The following is a 21,221-nucleotide window of genomic DNA, read 5'->3' as shown; positions in this document are numbered from 1 at the left end:
AGGACCAAAGAAGGAATTAAAAAAAGTAAACTTTAAAAGTCATTTAAGTGTTGGCTTCTTCACAAGAAATTACACATGCTTAGCTTAAATTTCAAAAAAGCAGCGCCCTCCCCCCCAAATTATAATTTAAAAGATAAGCTTCCCTTCTACACTGCTCGGGAGTCATTGCTCAGGCTACTACTGGGTTTAAAAAAACAAACGAACAAACAAAAAAAAAAAACAAAAAAACAAAAAAAAAAAAACAACGAAGGGATGGATACCCAACAAAATCTCTTAAAAGAATTTAAACACAAAGAATAATAATAAAAAGTACCTGCACATGCCAAAAAAATTACAAAACCCAATAAATACAGAAATTATTGCACAGTTAAAAGGCTCCACAATTTTTACTGCCTCCATCAACCCTCGGGTTTCCGTAGGACTTCGTAGACACAGGTTAGGTTGGAGCGCCGCCTCCCCCGGGGCCCCCGGGGACGCGCGGGGGTGGGGGGTGGGGGCCCGGGGCAGGGGGGGGGGGAGGAGGGAGGGTGCCGAAGTGGCGCAGACGCGGAGGCAAGTGTCAAGGTCAGCATTCTCGCGGTTGGCAACGGTTCCACTGTACAGGTGCGGGGCGCCGGGGCCCCGCGCGCTTAGCTCCTCTCGGCCTGCTCGATTTTGACGTCGTTAGTCAGCAAGTGCTCCCCGTGCCACTTTTTCATGTGTTTCTCCAGGGTGCTGTAGACGCTGAAGGGCATCTGGCAGATGTCGCAGCGGTACACCTCCTTGCCGATCTGCCCGTGCGTCTTCATGTGGCGCGTGAGCTTGCTGCTCTGCGCGCACGCGTAGTTGCACAGCTCGCACTTGTAAGGCCGCTCGCCGGTGTGGCTCCGCCGGTGCACCGTCAGGTTGCTGCAGTTCTTGAACACCTTGCCGCAGTACTCGCACGTGTCGCTGCGGCGGCCCTCCTTGGAGCTCGGCCGCCCGGGGCCCGGGCCGCCCAGGTGCGGCGTGCTGCCTCCGCTGGCCGTGCCGCTGCGGCCCGACAGCCCGCCGTCCAGCAGGTCCCCGGGCGGCGTGGAGAAGCGCAGGCTGCCGTTCTCGGACGAGTGCTCGGACGACGTGGCGAAGGGCGACTGGCGCGCGTCCGTGAAGCCCAGGAAGGGGTCCTTCATGAAGTGCCGCGACGCCGCGTAGCCCACGAGCCACTGCGAGTACACGTTCTCGGACGGGATGAGCGTGGCGGGCGGCAGCTCCAGGTCCTTCTCCACCTTGATGCGCTTGGCGGCGCTGTTGAGCCCGGGGCTGGGCAGCGGCGCCGGCTTGCGCGGGAACAGGCCCGGGAAGGGCTCGGCGCCCGGCGCGAAGCCGCCGCCGCGCCCGTTGACCGCGCCGCCCGGGCCCGCGTCGCCGCAGCCGCCCGCGTCGTCGTCGTCGCCCGCGTCGCCGCCGCCGCCGCCGCCCGGCGCGCGCTTCAGGAAGGCGCCGCGCTTGGGCTTGTCGGCCAGCAGCTCGCCGTACTGCGGCAGCGCGCCCAGCCCCACGTTCTCCATGACCTTGCCCAGCACCAGCGCCTTCTCGTCGGCCAGCGCCTTGGCCGCGCCGCCCACGCCGCCCGCGCCCGCCACCCCGGCCACCCCGCCGCCGCCGTTCTCGCGGTTGCGGCTCAGCTCCGAGTCCATGCTGAAGCTCGACTCCGGCCGGCTCTCGTTCTCCAGCAGCAGCTCCTCCTCCTCCTCCTCCTCCTCCTCGTCCTCCTCCTCGGGCTCGTGGCCCAGCGACGGGTCGCTCTCGTGGTGGCGGAAGTCGCCGTCGGCCGCCTTGAGGCCCTCGCCGGCCAGCTCGCTGGTGCCGGGCTCCGGGGAGCTGGCGGCCGAGAGGCCGTCGTCGGAGCGGCCGGCCAGCGAGCCGGCCTTGTGCATGTGCGTCTTCATGTGGCGCTTGAGCTTGCTCGCCTGCGAGCACGCGTGGTCGCACAGCTGGCACTTGTAGGGCTTCTCGCCCGTGTGGCTGCGCCGGTGCACGATGAGATTGCTCTGGAACTTGAACGTCTTGCCGCAGAACTCGCACGACTTGCTCTTGGCCGGCGGCTGCGGCGGCGGCGTGCCCCCGGGCGGCATGGGCGGCAGCGGCGGCGTGCTCAGGAACGGGGACTTGGGGCTGGGCTGGAAGGGGTTCAGGAGCCGGTGCATAGGGTTGCCGCGGCCCGGCGACACGGGCGGCGGCGTGGAGCTGTTGCCCGCCAGCTCGCGGAGCCGCCGCGAGAAGTCCATGGCGGGCGAGTCGATGGCCATGGGGTTGAGGCGCATGACTCGGTCAAAGGCACTGGGGTGCTGGGCGACGAGCCCCATCTCCTCGGCACTGAGGCGGTGCGGGTCCAGGTGGTGGCGCGGCGGCGGGCTGAAGAGCGGCGGCGTGCCGGGCAGGCGGCCCTCGCCGAAGCCCGGGTGCTCCCGCAGGATGGGGCCCGTCATGCGCAGCAGGTTGAAGGGGTTGCTGTCGCCCAGGAAATTCATGAGCGGGGACTGGGCCACGGCCTCGGGCCCGAGCGGCGGCGGGATGGTGAGCCGCGGCGTGAGCGAGCTGCTGGCCGGCCCGGGCTCCAGGTAGATGCGGAAGCCGTGCGTGTTCTGCGCGTGCTGCAGCAGGAACCACGCGCTGTTGAAGGGCTGCTTGCATGTTGTGCAAATGTAGCTGGAAGGCTCATCTTTACCTGGGGAGACACACGGACAGAAAGGCAGAGAGAGCGTGAGAAGCGGACGGGCGCGCGCACCGCGGGGCCACGGACCTGAAGGCGCGCGGTGGGGATGCAGGGGGGCGGTGGGGCGGTGGGGGGTGGGGGGGAGGGGCGCGAAGCGAGTCCCGGATCCGCGGGGCTCTGGAGGGCGGCCTCGGGGCCCCTTCGGAGCAGGCCGAGGCCGGCGACGTGTTCGACGCTCCGGCCAAGACTCCACGGGGCTGGAAGGCTGAGGCAAGCTGGCTCTGTGGGCAGGTTGCCCCCGCGGAGCCCAGATCGGCCACACGACCTCAGCGAGCAGCCCCAAATTCCTAGGCTTCTGCTTGCTTCCCCTAAAGAAGAGGCGCTCTTATCCCCATTGCCTCAGAAGCCAAATGAGGCCGCGTTGGTGAGAATGACTGATGTCAACGATAAAACAGCAGGGACACCACAACCGTGAGGGACCAGGGTTTTATCCACCAAGGCCACTGGTGACATTTGGATCTCGATAACTGTGTTGGGGGGAGGGGGTCCTGTGCCTTGTAGAATGTTCAGCAGCATCCCTGGCCCCCACCCCCTACAAGCCAGTCACACTCCCTTCCCCGGTTATGAGGATCACAGAACTCTCTAGGCGTTACCAAGTGTCCCCTGGTGGGGGCCAAAACCGGAGCTCAATGCCCCCCCCCTTTAGAACCACTGGTTAGTCAACACTTGATCCAAGGAGGTTCTAAAACACACAAGTCACTCAACTGCCTGGCAGGCGTTGTTTTGAAGTGACATGGCTGATCCCTCTGCATCGTTTGGGATTTTTGCTATAGGACCTTCTAGGGTTTCACACACCACACTACATGCAGAAAGCACCGTCAAATTTAAACGTGGATAGGAAGGAAGAGAAGGAATTCAGCATAAGAAGATCGCTGCTGTGTGGCGGCTGCCCCCCCCCCTTCCTCCTATGGCCTCACACACGGAGGCCCCCGCCCCATTCCTCCCATGGCCCTAACCACGGAAGCCGGCCTCCACCGGCCGCTGGGAGGGCGCTGGATAGGGGGCCACTGGCCTCCATGAAGTCCTTTGCCAGAATGCTAACCGCACGGGGGAATGTCAAATCTGACGGGGTGGTCAGGATGAATGGTGGCAAGTGTGGATTTGTTACATACTGGCTCCCGTGGCGTCAGAAGCAAATCGTAGCGGACACTTGTGGGCACTGAGCCGAAAACGTTACTGTCTTTGTCCATCATCGGGGCCGTCACAAAATGGAGGCTGAATGTTTCAGCCAGAACCTGTCTCGTGGCCGCCCTCCTCACCCTGCGGGTCAAACTCGCTGCCTTTTCCGTCTGAACCTCTGCTCGGGCTTCCCATAAAGGCGCAGGTGCGGGCGGGCCCTGCTTTCTACCCCGAGATTCGCTCGCTGGCCGGGAGGGAAAAGAGAACAAGACATCACAGCCGCGATCTTGAAAAACCCCTTTTAAGAGCTTTCCTGTAGCTGGAAGGTCTTAACGCTGAGAAGGCATGGTAGCCGCAGACTCCCCGGAGAAGCCAAAGGTGCAGACGAATGTCCACGCCCCAAGTCAGGAAGGTGACGTGAGAACACAGCGCAGTGCAGAGTGGAGAAGACCCCTCCATCTCGACCTTTCCCCCAAAGACTTGAGGACTTCTGAAATCCCATGCAGAGATTTATTTTTTATTTTGACTCGTTCGAATTATGTTTCCGGAGGACTTCATGCTTAGCTGTAAAAACCAAGCGACTCGAAGACCCAACGGCCTGAGCCCTACGCAGGGTAGGCCGGACAGCTTCAGGGGGGCAGCGTGCGCACACCCCACGGCGCCGGGCGGAGATCCTCCCAGACCACACAACCAACTAGGCCAGAGCACCCCCCACCGGCAACCAAGACGTGCGTTCCAGGTTTGGTGTCCTCCAAGAATCATCAGTCCACTCTCGTCTCCTAGTCTGTACACACATGTGTGGCGGCAAGGACACCAGCGGGCAGGGGGAAGGACAGAGAAGAAAAAAAAGAATTCTGAGCTTCAACTTCACTTCGCTTTTAAAACCAGCTCAAGTACATCTGCTGAGGCAATTCTCTCCCTCCGGTGTGCCCAGTACGTCTGGGTAATTCAGTTCCCCGTGTTGGGAGTCCCTGAGGAGACTTTTGCCCACCTGGAAAATGGCAGGGGGGCCTCCCAAGGCCCTGGGCCGCCATGTTTCTCCCAGGATGCCGTTCAGCAGGACCGGCCCTGGACCTTCCCTTCCGGCACACGTCCCTCAGCTGGCAAAGAAGACGCCATCTCCCGTCCTAGCTTATTAGTTAATGTACTTGGGAGAACAGAACCCTTTGCCTCACACTGCCTCACAAGGGAGCTGGCCAGAAGCCATAATATTTAGAGTCCCGCTCAAATCCTTTTCTAGAGCAAGGCAGAATAAAACGTAATAAATAACAAGAAGATAAATAAAATGTCCCTTTCTGACACAGGAGCTAATAACGCAAATGAAGTGCCACATCCCACAAGGTCATAGATCTTCAAATTAAAGAGCGTTTCTGTACCCTTCACCTTGGCTTCGGAAACTCTAATTAATCGATTTATGGCACACAGCTGTTCTTCATGTTTTTAAGTGGGGCCACCTCCTTCCGCCTCCCCCCCCCCCAATCTCTTTGTTCATCATCTTCGTTCCTTGGGCTTCAACTCCAGAGCACTTCCTGTTTCTTGTTCTGATGGCCACACGTTTTCTAAAAGTTCCACCGCCGGTGCGGGATGGGGATGTCAGAAGAAAACGCAGAACTCCCTGGCAGGCCAGGAATAAAGACTGCTCTTCAGCCGAAATGGCCGATGAAAACATTTTTGTAACTCAAAATGGCAGCTGCTGGGAAGCATGTAGCTACATGTTCTAAAGAGCTCAGATGTTTCCACTTCTGAAAAGGAAAGAAAAGGGAAAAAAAAAAAAAAACAGATGCCCGCTAAAATTCTGGAGCGGCTGAAAGAGGGGGTCACCTGTCCGTAAACCACCGTCAGGTGGGGAAGAGCTAGGCGTCTGTCACATCGGATCTCAGGGCCACTCCTCACGCCAGAGGAAGCCCTTTCTTTTCCCGCACCCCTGAATGAACCGCTGTGGTTCGGTTCCCAGACTTTCCTTCTCGCGGAGGCAAGACTGCCAGGGACGGCCTTCCCGGGATCTGACAGCTTCTGACTTTTCTAAAAATCTCACAGCCCTCAGAGGCCCTCCCTGGACGAGTCCCTTTCCACTCTCCCCAACCTTTTTTTTCTTTTTTAATAAAACGTTCGTTTCCACATTACCAGTTCACGGTTCTCTCTTGCCTCGAAGTAGCCTTGAGCACTAGGGGCTGCTCACTTTTCACAAGTGAACAGTGTCAGAAGTCTTTGAAGAGCCACTCGGAACATTTTTCTATTCGAAAACTCACTAAATATTTCACACTCGCGGCCTACCAGTCACGGACAGCTCATTTTTTAGACGCAAGGGAAGACCCTTGTCCAGAGGGTCGGCCCCCTCCCCTCCCCTCCCCTCCCCTCCCCGGGACCAGAGGTGATGATCCCCTCCCTCCTCAAGCTCAGGGCCACCTGCCCAGAGGTGAGCCGGAGGCTCCGTGAGGTGATGACTTTGCCAGCAGCCCAGACAGGATCCACTTCCCACCACGCTGCTGCTGGGGCTGCTGAGGTTCCGAGTGACAGGTGGATGCCTAGATTATTCTGAACTGACGTCAGACCCGGCCTAGAGACCTAGAAATGTCAGCTGTACTTGCATCACTAAATCAGGCTTGGCAACTCAGAAGCCAGGGCCCGTGTCTGTCCTTGCTTGCTTGCTTCCTTCCTCAGACATTTTTACTCCTCAGTTGGCAGAAACCCAGACTGGAGCTTCTTCGCTTTAACGGCTCTAAAGGCAGTCCTTATGTTTTTCTCAAGTTCGAGACCCTCCCTTCCCACGAGCCTGGACGGCGGCACGGGTTCACACCTCTGCCTTGACATTTCCAGCTCAGTGAAGTCGATCAAATCACAACCTCCTTGAGCCTCGGTTTCCTCATCAGTAGAATGGGAATAATACGCCTGCCTCCAAAGAGGGCTGGAGGTATCCAATGGGACCCTGTATGTGGACACACACCGTAAATCGTGCACCACTGTGCAGGAGTTTGTAGGTTTTGGTGTTTAGGGTTCATCCTCATACCTGGCAGGTGCATCCACGTTTCAACGATGCCTTTCTGTGTAAGTCTGGCAGTAATGAAACCTGGGAGGAATTGTAACGCGGCCTGCCTAATGCATTAGAGGTTCTGGGGAAGTGAGAACTTGCAAACGTCGAGGAAATATCATTTTTCATTGTGTCTCTTGGGAACCGACAGGCAACTGGACTCTTGCAGATGAAATGAGAGTCTCCCTCTGCCAGGAGGGGTTTTGTTTTGTTTTGTTTTGTTTCGTTTTTAATGAGCATTTAAATAATTGTTCCTCCTTGGTATGCCGGTTACTCTAATAACACCAATAAAGGTATCGGGGATGTTCAATAAAAAAAGCGCCAGGGTGGCTCAGTCGGTTGAGCGTCTGACTTCTGCTCAGGTCATGATCTCACAGCCTGTGGGTGTGAGCCCCAGGTCGGGCTCTGTGCTGACAGGTCGGAGCCTGGAGCCTGCTTCGGATTCTGCTGTCTCCCTCTCTCTCTGTCCCTCCCCCCACTCTCACTTTGTCTCACTCTGTCTCTCAAAAAATAAATAAATAAATAAATAAAAATTTTTTTTTTAAAAACCACATCTTTAATTGATTATTCAACGAAAAGGCCATAACTGAGCGTGCTAGTTTAACAGGTCCCTCTAAAGGCCAGCTGATACCACCTGGAAGGGCACTCGGACCTGTGGAAGCCGCAGTGGGTCACTGCTGCTCAGAGGGGGACAGCAAGGGTACCTGAACTCCCAGCTCGAGCAGGGCCATGTTCTCCAAAGCCGGCAGCAAAATTAGAATCCGGGCACCCGGCCGCAGAGGTCAGACCTGGGTCTTGGCTTCACACAGCCCTCCACAGTTTGCAAAGTGCTTTACAGCTGGTTTGGCATTTTTGCGTGCATTAGCGCATTTCATCGTTAGTCACATGGCCTCCGAGGAAGGCCAGGCGAGGGCTGCATCCTGCCGGCACGTGAGCAAACGGAAGCTCCGAGAAACAGGGAGAGTCCCACAGCCAGCAGGGAGAGGGCCGTGCCCGTCCTCAGGGTTTCGGACCCCAGGCTCGGTCCCGGCCGTCTCTCCAGCACGCGGTACCACCGAGGGATGGATGGTTCTTTGTACGCTTATCAGGGCCTGTTTTACAATGAAAATGCCCAAAAAAGAGGTTCACCTGCCATGCTGCGTGTCCCTTCAGGGAAGGGTACCGATCATCTTATGGAACCCACTCGGGGCCACCGCAGGCCTTGCCCCTGGAGGGAGACGTTTCACAAAGCAAATAAGCCCATGGCGGGAGGCGGGGGTGGGGGGAGGGCAACAGGACCCAGGACCCAGATGCAGGGGCAGGATGCTGGATCTCAGGGTCTTCCTACAGCAGGCCCTTCCCGTCTCTGGACATCAGGGTGCACTTGGGTCACCAGCCAATCACCCAGTCCTCCTCCAGTGTCTGTGACTGCTAACAATACCGTCCCCACAGTTCCAAAATTATAATAATTATCACCACTATTATCCCTCCAATGTGCAGACCCCTTCTTAGTTTAAATACGGTCGGTCTCCCCTTTCATGATCCCAGAGAGAAAATGCCAGCTGGCCACCCCAGCGGTTTTCGTGGGTTTTGCCGTCTGTATTATTTCTTTTTTTTTTTTTTTAATTTTTTTTTTTTATTTTTGGGACAGAGAGAGACAGAGCATGAACGGGGGAGGGGCAGAGAGAGAGGGAGACACAGAATCGGAAACAGGCTCCAGGCTCCGAGCCATCAGCCCAGAGCCTGACGCGGGGCTCGAACTCACGGACCGCGAGATCGTGACCTGGCTGAAGTCGGACGCTTAACCGACTGCGCCACCCAGGCGCCCCCGGTCTGTATTATTTCTGAGCATGGCCATCTACAAAATCTACAACCACCCCTGCTCATTCTGAACGTGCTCTGTCAAACCTCAGCCTCTTGGAGCAGGAAGGTACGGCCACGGGCATAATGGCAGCAGTAACTTAACCGCCATTAAATCCTTACACGAGCCTGCCGCAGCTGACTAGAACGGGACCTCAGCCGAGGCTCCAAACAACCCCCAACTAAGGACATGGTGTCCCAGGCACCGTGTCACAGATGAGGACACGGAGGGCTGGAAGAAAGAAGGCGGTCAGCCCCACGGCGTGCTCTTGAGCTACGTGCTGATAAAAGCCTGGTCAAGGGAGAGAATGTACAGACCCCGGCCCTGGCCCAGGCACTTGGACATGGTAATGGGGAGGCTATGCCTTGGTTACCTGACCTTTCATTCCAGCCCGTGTGCTAACTCGAAAGTGGAGATGTGCTGCTTTGGGCTGGCACTGCGGTAACTCTGTGAAGTCACGCTGATGGGGGAACAGATGCACTTTCTTGGTCCTGGTGGTGGTGACAAAAGCCATACACTATCCTGTACGATCTCCCGGGTGCTCAGCCAGCCTCGGCTGGCTCGGTTAGCCGAGCCCACGCCCTCCGCCAGTGCCTGTGGCAGACACGGCCGCTCCATCCCTGCACTCTCCCTCCAGGCCTCGGAATCCTCTCGACCCTCATCACCACGTAAAGCGTGCCACTGTCTGGGATCTGTGGATCCCGGGCCACAGAAGCCCGGTAAGTGGGGAGCCCGGTGAGACGGGGCTGAATTCAGTAGGCAGCAGTGGGTGTCCTGCTGAGGGCAAAGGCCATGCGGGCTCTTCATTCATTCACTGCACAGACAGGAGCCGGGCACCCTTTATCCACCAGGGACTCTGCCCAGGCGGCCAGAGCTCACGGAACACCTGATGCCCCCTCTCAGTCATTTGATGAAAAGTACGAGCACTGCTCCGTAGGCAGCCGTGGTGCCAGAAGAGGGGAGAATATTTGGGCTCGGCTGCATTTGGGTTCAGAGCCTGCGCTGTGGGGCTCTCGTCTGCAAGGCCCCATTTAGTCCTCATGTTTGCACGCCAGCTTGCACCCGCCCTTCCCTGTGCCCAGAATACTTGCTTTTGCTTCTCTACCTGCAAAACGTCTTGTGAGAGCCAGCACACCCCCACCCCACCCCCCCCCCCCGCCAGTATGTTCCCACAGCATCCAGGGAATACTACCTGATACTGATCACTCGTACTATCATAATCTGTCCTTGACCTTGGAGTGTTCAACTTGCCTGCGATCTGCACGTGCCAGTGTTGGACTTGTGCTCTTAGGCAGATGCTCACGGCAACTTTGGAAAGTGGGTTTTAATCCAGACTTGGTGTAAAAAAGAAACTAAGTCTCATCACAGGTGAGTTCACACGGCTTATGGTTCACAGACCCCAGATTCACACAGGGTCTGAGCCCAGGGCCTGTGCTGTGTCCAGACACACACCTGGCTGCCCCGTCCATGGAACCACAAAGGCCACTATCACCGGCCCCGGGGAGGGACCCGGAGCAGGCACGCAAACCACTCTACCTGCTGGTGAACACCAGCAAGCTGCGGGCTTCATGCAGAAGACAGCACACGTACCCTGGCTGAGAACGGAGACCTTACACGGGTGGGAAAACTTCACACAGCCTCGCAGTGTTGGGGGACAGTCCGCCGACCCTGCCAGCGTCCTTGCGGCCCAGGTAAGCTGTGCGCTTCATATGCCTGGAGTTAACTCGGGGCTGGGTGACTGGGCCTCCAGCCTCCCCCACAGCCTCTATCGTTCCCTTAGACAGCTGGTCGTGCACAAAAACACTACTGAATCTTGCTTCCAGCAAAAGAGGCACACCTGGGAAGTTAGTGAACCCAAGGAAATCTAACTGTGCCCCAAATGCTCTAGAGACATGCCCTTCTTATTCATTCATTCATTCATTCTCCATTCGGCCATCATGCACCAGATGCCAACCTGGCAGGCACTATTCAGAGGGACCGGCCGTGACCCCTCCCTTCCAGGAAGCCACAGGTAGGGGGCTGGGGATGAAAGGAGGTCTTCAATATCATTTAGCCATATGCCCCTCCCCCCTCCTCCCTTTGCTCTACAAATGCAGGACCCATCTGCCGCATGCCAGGCCCCGTGCTGAGTGAAGGGACACAGAAATGCACATCTGCCCGCATGGAGCCCACAGTTGAGTTCAAGAGCTAATAATTCCACACGTTTCTAGTAAGGCTTCGGGCCACGAGGTCTACGGTGTGACATGTGGCACGGGACCCAGAGGAGGGAGAGATTGGCAGTGTGGGGGGATCAGGAAAACCTCTCAGAGGGGGAGGTCCTACAGCTGAATTCTGAAGGAAAAATGAGTCTATCTTGCAGAGAAAGGAGAGAAAGGGGGTGCCAGGCAGAGGAAACGGCATGCACAAAGGGTCGTGGGACCCCAGACTCACAGAGGCGAGGAAAAGGATACGGGACTGAAAATGTGGTTTTGGATCAATCTGAGGAGGCTCTGAAAACCCACAAAGAAACTGAGCTGGCTACAGCACAAACTCCATTGCTAGAAATTCCATCACGGCGAAAGCTTTGATATATATATTTTTTTAATATGAAGATTTCTAAACCCACACTCAAGGCCTACTCGAGTCAGAAACTGTTCCATACAGCAAAATGACAGTACAGCCAAAGGACACAGGAGAACCCCTTAGATGGCTCTTTCTGAGACCAGATCCCCCCTTCCCCGACTATGAAACCGTAAGATGTAAAGAAAGGAAGCCAGGGGGGCCTGGGAAATGCAAGGAGGAAGTTTAAAATCCAATCTGTGAGGACCGCTGGCCCGACAAGGTGGCTTCTAAATCACTCTCTCCAGCAGGAGTTCTTTCATTCCGGCAAGACTCCCATCTGAACCCCCTGGACCCGTGAGCCAGCCTCAGGAACAGGGCGGGCCACGTTCTCAGCGGAACAAAGTATCAGAACTCAACTACAGCTGCTGACACCACGCACCCCAGATTCCCCCCCCCCCAGTCTCGATTTCAACTGCTCGATTCTGTGGTCAGACCAGGTGTGCACTTCAGGCTCAGGAAACAGCCACCCAGGCCCCGAGACAAAGCAATACTGCTGACCGCGGGGGCATCTCGGGGAAGGGTGAGAACAGCACTGTGTGCTAGTCAGATGGAAGAGCCAGAAGCAGGACACACAGAGTGATCTGAGACGTGGCAACTCACTTACAGCACCCTCAAAAAACTACGGCACATTCCTCAAGATCATCTTTATAGAACTCCCCCCCCCTTTGCATAAGGCGCTCAAATCAGCTGGAAATAGTATGTCTTCCCCAAAATAGACGAACGCGTCGTCAGATTCCCTTGAAATCTTTCTGCAGACTTCTCTGAAAAGGACCTACAACAGTGGGATGTGGTGGGCCGACAGATAAACATATTTTGGTGGTCTGGCCCCCCCCAACCCCCCCCCCCCCCCAATATGAGGTTTTCTGAAAGGATTCCAGCACTCTGGGGACAGGAACTTAGCAGAGGATGTGAAGAGGAAGAAGCATGGTGCAAATCCTCCTTATCATTTAATGGAAAAATAAAGAGTGAATTAAGAAACGAACAGGTAAGAAAAAAAAAAAAATCAAGGCACGCGCCGCGGGTGTGTGTTGAGAGCCGTTGTGAGCAGACGTGGGCACACCTCGTGGTGCCTCACGCACGCGTTCTGGCTGACACAGGAAGTCTCTCTTCTCCATTATTCATGACTTCCTTCACCAGGCAGGAATAAGGCTTCCTTCCTTTCCTTAAATCCACAAAAATCTCCGCATTCCACCCCAAGAAGTATTGCAGGGGCAGTAAATCTCGTTTTAATGGAGTGTACGTTTAGCTCCGAGGAGATAATTGACGTTATGGAGAGCCTCGACGCCGAGTTATATAGGTTAGCGAATGCAGAGGGGACTCATTACCGACACACTACAAACAAGTAGTAATATATGTATATTGTTCAGAGTGGCGTTATAGCAAAAGTGTTCCGGTCCACGGGGATTGATAAAACACAAGAAAACAGCAGACATGCACTTGTAAATTTGTCTCATTTGTCTCTGAAGTTAAAGGTTATTCCCTTGTTCTGAATTTGTAATAAAAACACGCTAGCCCAAGGTTTGTGGAGAATGTTTGAATATTTAAATTGTGTATAATGATAGGCAATTATAGGATAAAAACTGGACCGCGCGAATGGGGGAGCGCTGTCTGGATCACCAAGTGTTTTCCCACCAACCAGTCATCTGTCTTTACTGTGCCGCCCTCCCTCCCCCCACCCCTTCCGAAGGGCTGCAGGGACGGTTACCCGGTCCCACCGCCACTAACCGGCAACCAGCCACGCTTGGGTTTGCCTGGGTGGGTGGGTTCCTCCCCTTCTCCTTCTCTTCTTTTAGTTTTGCTTTCTTCAATATGCACAGTACGCCTCTCTGACCACAGGCTGAGACGGAAGCCATGGCCCCTTGAGGACAATGGGCCACAACATCGTCCTTCCGCAGCCGGTCAGCGCTTCCCCCCGGGTGCAGGGGCAAGGCCAGGCACAGCGAGGGGCCCGCAGGCAGCGCAGGAACCTCCCCTGCCCCCCGAATGGGGCACCCATCTCCCGGGCACCCTCCCTGGAGAACAGCGCGGTGGGGCTGGCGGGGAGCCCTAGCTGTGGCGCGTCCCCTGGTGGGGGGGGGGGGGCACCGCCGCACCCTGGCTGGGGCCGAGGTGCCCGCCTGGCCCCGTCCAGGTTAACCAACTGCAGTGTTTGAGTTACTCCAGCCAGCTTGTCACCGAGCACAAAAGTCATCAGCGAGTGAATGTTCTTTTCTGCACCACAATTAAGACGAATCAATACGACGTGCCACAAATGGTATTTTACTCTCAATAAGAACTCGGGCTGAGTTTATTCAGAATATTTTAGCGCTTCCCCGGGGGATTTTGGGCCGACGCAGATGGCAAATAAAGTACTCAGCCTAAGGCTACAGCACATTATGGTAATTCTAATGTCAGATGTACTTTAATATACAGCTCTATTTAATCACCCCATTATTTCACATTTCCATATGAAAAACCCGCGGCACTTCTGCAGAGCTTCGCCTCCGCCACGGTGCCAGCTTCCTCCAGCCCCGCCGGCAGCCGGGGAGATGGTCATCCTCGCCAGGCGCCGCACCGCGTCCACAGTGCGGGGCGCTCCGCGCGCAGCCGAGCTGCCCGGTGCCGCCAGAAAATCAGAGGGTTCAGAGATGTAGCAAGTGCCTCGGAGGTTATGGAAAAGACAGACCGAACCCTTCCACCTCCCAGACACACGGGTTCTCACACACGCGCGCACGCACACCTGCGAAGGGGAGAGAATGACGGGCACGCTTACAACATGGCCCCTCTGGAAACACCGGCTGCCTCGGCGTGGTGGCTGGGCAGGCCCAATGGCCAGAGCCAACCACGGCTCAGGGGCTGGGCGAGATGGGGCTCCTGCCGGTGGCACACCCAGCAGGTGCCAGCTGGTTCTCGTAGCGCTGCCCCCCCCAAAAGGGCACATGAAAGCAGCAGCAATGCCAAGGGGCAGGGGGCCGTGCTAGTGACACAGGGGGTGGGCGGAGCAAGGGGGGCGCGCAGGGGACCAGCAGCCCAAACCGACTGTACAATCTGGGGCCAGGAGGCCCCCAGGGTGGTGCTGTCTGGTCTGCACTGGAGAACCCGAAGCCGAGAAGCCCAGGCCTCAGGGGAGGTGGAGTCCTGTGATTCCAAATGGCTCTCGCACCTCCAGGCTGGCTCTGGTGGCCAGCTGGCGGAGAGAAGCCGGCGGAAGCATGGGTTTTGGCTGAGCCCAGGAAATCGCTCTCTCGCGGTCACACGCATCCTTGGCCACGCACCGCCCCAAGGAAGGCCGGCACGAGACCCGCTGACCACCCACTTCTAGGTCCCTCGAAGATGAGTCTGCCGATGGGTGAAATGACCTGGCACCTGACCCCTCCTGGCTGCCCCAGTAATGAGTCAGCGTTCAAGGCCACAGAACGGGATTCCTGCAAACGGGGAACGGCCTGTGTCGTCAAAATGAGGTGCTTGCCAGTGAGCAGGCGACGTCTAATTCCTACCACGGGGGTAAAAATCTCTCAGGGAAGGGGGGAAGTGAAGAGAGAGAGGGAGGAAAGGAGGCAGAGAAGGAAAGAAGAAGGGAGGGAGGGAGGGCAATTGTACAGAGCAAGTCCTGGCATATGATGCCAAAACCACTGGCAAGTTCCTCTCGATTGTCGCTTGACTAATACGGTGATCAGTTACCTAACACTAGCAAAGCTGTCTGATAAGCTCAGCACAGGAGACGTTTTAGAGGAAACAGCTTGATTACGTGAAGGCACAGACTCTGGTCATTCTAACCCCTGCAAACAAAGCTGTGAAGGGACAGCTCACCACCCCTCATCGGCCACACCGGGGCCATCCCTCAAACCGGGAGCATCCGGCGACTTCGTTTTTTAAAAACTCACTCTGGGGGGTGAAATTCAAGTGGGGACTCATTCTCCATTTCCAAGGCCTTTGCTCCCACCCTATTATTGCTTATTTGTAAACCTAAAAATAGGTCCTAATAATCCCCAGGCCTTTTTCTGCTTGAGAGTTTGGGACAAAAAAAAAAAAAAAAAACCCTCCAGTGAGGACTGGCGATGTCTTGAGACATTTCTGATTGCCACGACTGGGGGAGGTGAGGGTGTCACTGGCACTGGGTCAAGGCAGGGATGCTGTTCAACACCCAACGACAAGAAATCCTCCAGCCTTGTAGGCGCTGTGGGCTGAACTTGCAAAACAGACAGCCAGGGAGAAGTGGGGAGTCGGGGTAAAGGCAGAGAGCGAGGAGGGGTGGGGAGAGAGGGTGGAGAGAAAACAGAGAATCAGAGAGAAGGAGGAGGGGCCGACATCGTTTACTTTTTTGGCAGTCAAGGAGCTGGTGGCAACCCAGTCAGCTTCATTATTGCAGAAATCATCTGAATCCCACAGTCGCCGGGAACGGCGGGTCCGGGGCTCCCAGGGAGCTCTGTGCCTCGTGAAGGGGGACGCCAGGCTGAACGGGCAGCGGGAGCAGGGGCGTCAAAGGTGCCGGCACCCCCTCGCCCCAGCCCTCCTCGAGAAGCCCTTTCGCCTGGGGGACGCCTCCCTCCAGAACTGGGTTCGGCCACCAGAGCAGGGACATGAGGGGCTGCCCTAGATTCGGCTGCTCAGATGTGAGCCCTGCGACAGCGGCTGCAGGAGATGAAAACCCAAATATACTTCCTGAAGTCAAAGAGATAAAAATACAATTTCTGCTGTGTATGGCACTCTTTCACGCTGCAGCAATACTTGGGGGGGGGGGGGGGGGGGGACATGAGCGGCTGGGTTGGGGGGGGCAGGAAGATGACCGCACGGGCTTAAGCAAATTCCTTTTTTTAAAAACCACGATCCAGAGAGATTACATAAAAAGTACAATTAAGGACCGCTCAGAATCCCGAGGCCTTCGAGAACGTGCTGCCTCCAGAATATTTTTAGAACAATCACTCGAGTGGTTCTTCTTAGTTGCAGAAACACTCCAAATCAGAAAGTCAATTTTTCCTCTGTTTGCAGAAGTGAGCTGGCTCCGCTGGACGGCATGCGTGTGTTTTGCTTGGCGGCTGTTCACAACACTGCCTTGGCTGCGTTTCCTTGGAGCGCGCACGGTGAACCTGGCGCTCGCTCACAGTAGCGCTTGCATTTCAAACGCCCCGGCCACGCTTCCCTAATAACAGCCTGGGAACTGCAAAACCCCTGTAAGCCCAGCCCTCCAAATGGGGAACAGAGCAGGGCTTTCGGGGCCCCTCCCGCCACAATAGGGGCTGGAAACGGGGGCTGGGGCTTTCAATAAAGATGTCAAAAGGTGGAAAACGAAACAATGCTGCCACATTCTGGGGACGGGTGCACGCTTCCTTTTCGTGCGCCCCCTGCTCCCCACCACACACACACACACACACACACACACACACGGGCAGAGGCCCAGCCCGGCTGGCTCCTCCTACCCATCTGCCCTCTAGACAGGTACCAGGTTGTCTCCGAGCCTGCTGAAGTTTGTGCAGGAAGGGGCACGAGGACTTCAGAACCGCACTGGGGGATGTGGGTCCCTGGGCCTGACAGATCCGGTTCTCCGGCTTCTAGGCTCGGCTGAACGTGAATGAGTGAACTCAAGTGTGAGCTAAGCTCCCCTCTCCCCAAGTGGCATGAACCCCTGTACGCGGGTCTACAGCGTGCGTGTAAAGAACCCTGCACCTGATCGGTGCTCAGCAGAGGAAGCTACTGCTAAGAATGTGAATGAGTGAATGAATGAATGAGCAAAGGAAATGAATGAGTAAGGGAATGAATGAATGGCAGCAGGACAGAGCTCGGAGGCAGGAAGAGCAGGACCCCTCAGGAAGCTACCCCTCCTCCCTTCACTGATCGGTAGCCATGATCCCGCACCCCTCCCCCAACCGAAGGGTTGGGGCAGCGGGGGTCATCACTCAAAAAAGGGACATCCAGGTACAATTTCCACCCCTCCCTGGAATCAAGAAATGTAGTCATTCTGGCCTCTCAGCACTGCCTGTGCTTCACACGTTCCTTCTTTCTTTCTCTCTGTGTTGTTTACAAAGGTTTCATTATGTTTTCAACTAATCAGAAAGGCCCCGCTAATACACAATTAACATGTGATTATAAAAAAAAAAAAATTAAAATAGCTTCCAGAAGAAGGAAATGTAATTAAGTAGAGAATGCTTTTCAATAAGTGCTTGCTTTAACCCATTGTCAGAACACAGTCTACGGTTCGTCCACAATGCCTAGAACAGATGCCAAGGGCAGAATGTTAAAAGCAAGTTGGAAAAGAAAAAAAAAAAAAAAAGGACATTATTTTCTGGGGGAATAATAACCATCGGCTGGGCAGAACATGCTAGAGAACTCAGCTTCTGCCCGCAGAGGGGTGAACTCCCCCATCCGCTTCACCACTCCCTTCTGCAAAAAAAAAAAAAAAAAAAATGCTTCCCTTCTAAGAAATAAGTGTGTACACCCAAATCTAGGATAGGAAGCATAACTGAGTGAAGAAACAATGGTCAAACACACAACGTTTACAAACTCCACTGTTAACAAGAGGCTTCAGTCCAGACCACAAAGACAGATTGATGGCACACTTTTTAATCAACCCTATGATCATTTTGTTTCAACTCATTTGGGCCAAATCTCAGAAGGGATCGGTCTTTAAAAACCCCAAGTCGAAAATGGGCTTTTTAACCTCCCGCTCAAGAAGCAAGCTGAAAAGCGAGGGATTTTATTTTCCCCCCTTTCCTACAGCCGCCTCAAACCAGGGCCTTACGGCCACGAGATCCAGCCATTTTCTCGGACCCCGCGCTTGTCAACGTGAACGAGGGCACCGCGGGTTTTGATGGTTTCTGCCAATCAATACGGCCCCAGAGCAAATTGCAAATTCAACAGGTTCCCAAAGGAATGGGAACTCTGTGACAAACGTGTATGTCCCTGCACACGAAGCATCTGGTCTCCACCATAAATCTCCTAAACATGACAGGGAAAGAAGCAAAATCAGGAAACTGAGGGCTGGGGGTAGGGCTGCCACACGGGGTGCCTGTCCCCACTCCTCCCCCTCTGGAAGACAAACATTTCCAGTCCCAGAGTGTCCCCAGTGGCAGAGGAAGCTGTCAGTGCATGGCCTGCACCGGTTCAGAAAACACACCAGGTCTGGTGGGCCAGGCCTGCCAAGGAGCTGGGACTTCTGGATCCCTGTTCTACAGTGGGGGGCAGAGCCAGGGGCCTGGGTGTAAGGCTGGTCCCCCAGGAGTGCTGCCCCATGTGTACTATGGGTTTCTGGTCCAGTCTCAGTAGTTACTAGCTGACGACCATGGATGAGGCACTCAACTTCTCTGTGCCTCTCATTCAGTCCTCATCGGTAAAATGGCCTCAACAGTAAGCTCATCTCTCTCTCGTTGGGGGAGAAAAATAAGACTCAACGGGTTTATTTACGAGGCCCGGGGTCCGAAGGGAAGTGCAGGAGCCGAGACCCAGGCCTGGACGGTCTGGCACAAGAGCCCATCATCTCCGCCACAGAGCCGACTGCCCTTGATGACGGTGACCCTCAGAGAGCCAACAGACTTGCATCTCGGGAACCTGGTCAGCAGGGCCCCTCTCCACCCCCACGGTGGTCCCCGAAGTACGGATTTTCACTGAGGTTCAAAGACGAGGAAGCCGAGGCTGAGGATTGACTCACGCCTGCCTGAGGCCACCCAAACCGTGAAACTAAGGGTAGGTGACAAGCAAGGTCGCCCAGTCCCCAACCCCAACCAGTACCAGATGGGGAAACCAAGGCCTCCCGGTGTGGAGAAAGGACTTCCCAAGGTCACACACCAGCCAAGCCCTGGTTCCTGATTCAGGAACCTTCCCAAACCACCTCAGGCACCAACATGGCGGACCCAGGGCTCCCTCTGGAAGGGAAGGAACAGAAGCTGCCAGTGGCGCCCCCGTCACACCCTGCAGGTCGTCTGCAGAGCTCCCCGAGAACCCGCTTCCCAGGTGGGACCAGTACAAAATGGCAGGTGATACATCATGTCCACATCCGCGGCCCAGCGTCCTGACCTCACCCTGCCCCACCACACTTCCCTGGGACACAGCACCCCCAAAACAATTGCCCGTCCCCTCAATCAGACACTTCCCGAGTATCTCCGCGTTTTCAGTAACCTTTGCTAGGCTTGTCACCTCGGATCCCGGACAGAGAACCCAAGGCTCAGAGAGGTCTCTGCCTGAGGCCACATGTCCCGGGGCCTGTAACCCAGGTGGCGCTCCAAACAAACTGTACCTCTCTGTGTGACAGCACCTGCCTCCCCCTCCTCCCCAGGGACAGCAGGCCTCTCTGTAACAGGAGCCTCGTCCGGTCCATCCGGGCCCCTTCATCACGCGGCGCCGGCTGACAACGCACAGTAGGAGCTTGCTTTCCCGACACCTGCTTGACTCCATTGAAATGCCTGCCCGCCGCCCAGAAGAGCCGTTAACATTCTGCAGTTGGCGCACGCCCCTCGCGTCTGCACAGCGCAGCAAGGACTGACAATTCTTGCTAGATAAATATCTGGAAAGAAGTCGGGAAACAATTAAAACTAGAAGCTAATAAATGATGAAGAAGCCCATGAGCCAAGTCCTGGCCCACTTCCCAGGCTTCATTCATGCATCAAAAAACCCCAGCGGTCCGAGGCTTCAAGAGGGCAGCTGGGCAGTGGGGCTGTCCGACGTAACATAAATGGGAATTAGATATGATCGAATGTACTCACTGCATTCCCAACAGCAGCCACTCTCCCCCGACTCCCCTGCCTGTGGCTCCCCAGCCAAGCCCCTTCTGGGGAACTCTGGGCAGATGATCTTGTAACCAGGCAACCACGAGGAAAGGTTCCAAAGTTCCTCCACAGGAACGAGGAGGCCGCGTTCTGCTATGGTGGCTACTGGGACACAGCGCCGTGACCCTCTCTTCTGAACCTTAAGAAAATGAGGAGGGGGTGCCCTAGCTATCCCCCCAACACGGAGGCTTAGATGCTCTGGCCTTCCCTCTTCCCCTACAAGGCAGGTGGGCCAGCCAGCTCTGCGAGGAGACAGCCCCGTGCCCCCTCCAACAACGACCATGGCCATCCATGCGTCCTCAGCCAAAGGTCCCAGGACGCACACAGCCTTTCCAGGCTCCTACTTCGTAGCGGCCCCTTCCCTCTGGCCACGAACTGTTTGCAGCTGTTCTGGCAAATGCTCCCGAGATTCCAGGAGACCCAAAGCCTCAGAGGTTCAGAGGGCTCGGCTGCACTTTGGGGAAATATGTGCCCATGGCCGAGAAGACATACCTTGTGTCCACAGGACAGGGAGAGATGGCAAGGGGATCTTGGGGCCCCTAACGATGACACAGAAGCCCTGTGTGCAGAGAGCGTGTGCACCCATCTACTCTGAAAAATGCAAATGCTTCTGAAGCCATATTAGATGCCTCAAAAGCCCAGCTAGCTCTTTCGATGGGCATCTGGCATAAGCCGGGTGTTTTCACATCCAAGGTGCCACTGGGTCCTCTGCAGTTAGGGAGGTGTTGTGATTATCATGCTGAGCATGGTAATAGCAAGCTCGGAGCTGGAGGGGGAACAAGGAACCTTCACCAGGAGCCTACTCTGTGCTAGAACTTGGCCTGAAGACATGGACATAATCTCGGGAACTTCCTTCTCACACCTGGGAGTACACCCAGACCCGAGACGCAGAGCCAGAAGCCAATGGCGGGCCTTCCAGCCTCCCTAGCCCGTGCTCTAAGAAGGTACCCGACACTGCCTTTGCCAATAGTCATCTCTTTGGCGCCTGTACAGGATTACAGATGGAGGTATCAGGTCAGACACAGTAGGCAGATGAGCAAGAAGGAGACCAGAGGCAGACAGGCACATGGGCAGAGGGCCCAGCACGTGCCAGGCACCGCCCTGGGGCCTGCAGGAACCCCCCTCACCCCTTCTTGCCAGTCAGCCGAGGTTGTTACACAA

General features: G+C 56.0%; 1 protein-coding gene across 5 annotated transcripts in view; it reads right to left on the bottom strand.

The window, feature by feature from the left end:
- Positions 1-514: 514 nt before the first annotated feature.
- The window catches only part of BCL11B (BCL11 transcription factor B), a 92,541-nt gene continuing 71,834 nt past the window's right edge, over positions 515-21,221 (bottom strand). For 4 of the 5 annotated variants that reach the window (XM_049612176.1, XM_049612178.1, XM_049612177.1 and 1 more), the window contains one exon: positions 515-2,689. In XM_049612176.1, coding sequence (XP_049468133.1) covers positions 630-2,689 — 2,060 coding nt within the window. In that variant the 3' untranslated portion in view covers positions 515-629. Of the gene's footprint in view, positions 2,690-19,997; positions 21,216-21,221 lie in introns of those variants that run through there. The other variant, XM_049612181.1, reaches the window with a different exon arrangement.

Source organism: Panthera uncia (assembly GCF_023721935.1).
Source record: "Panthera uncia isolate 11264 chromosome B3 unlocalized genomic scaffold, Puncia_PCG_1.0 HiC_scaffold_1, whole genome shotgun sequence".
NCBI classification, from domain to species: domain Eukaryota; kingdom Metazoa; phylum Chordata; class Mammalia; order Carnivora; family Felidae; genus Panthera; species Panthera uncia.
The sequence above is the reverse complement of the archived record's forward strand: the minus strand, read 5'-3'. Positions and strand labels throughout refer to the sequence as shown.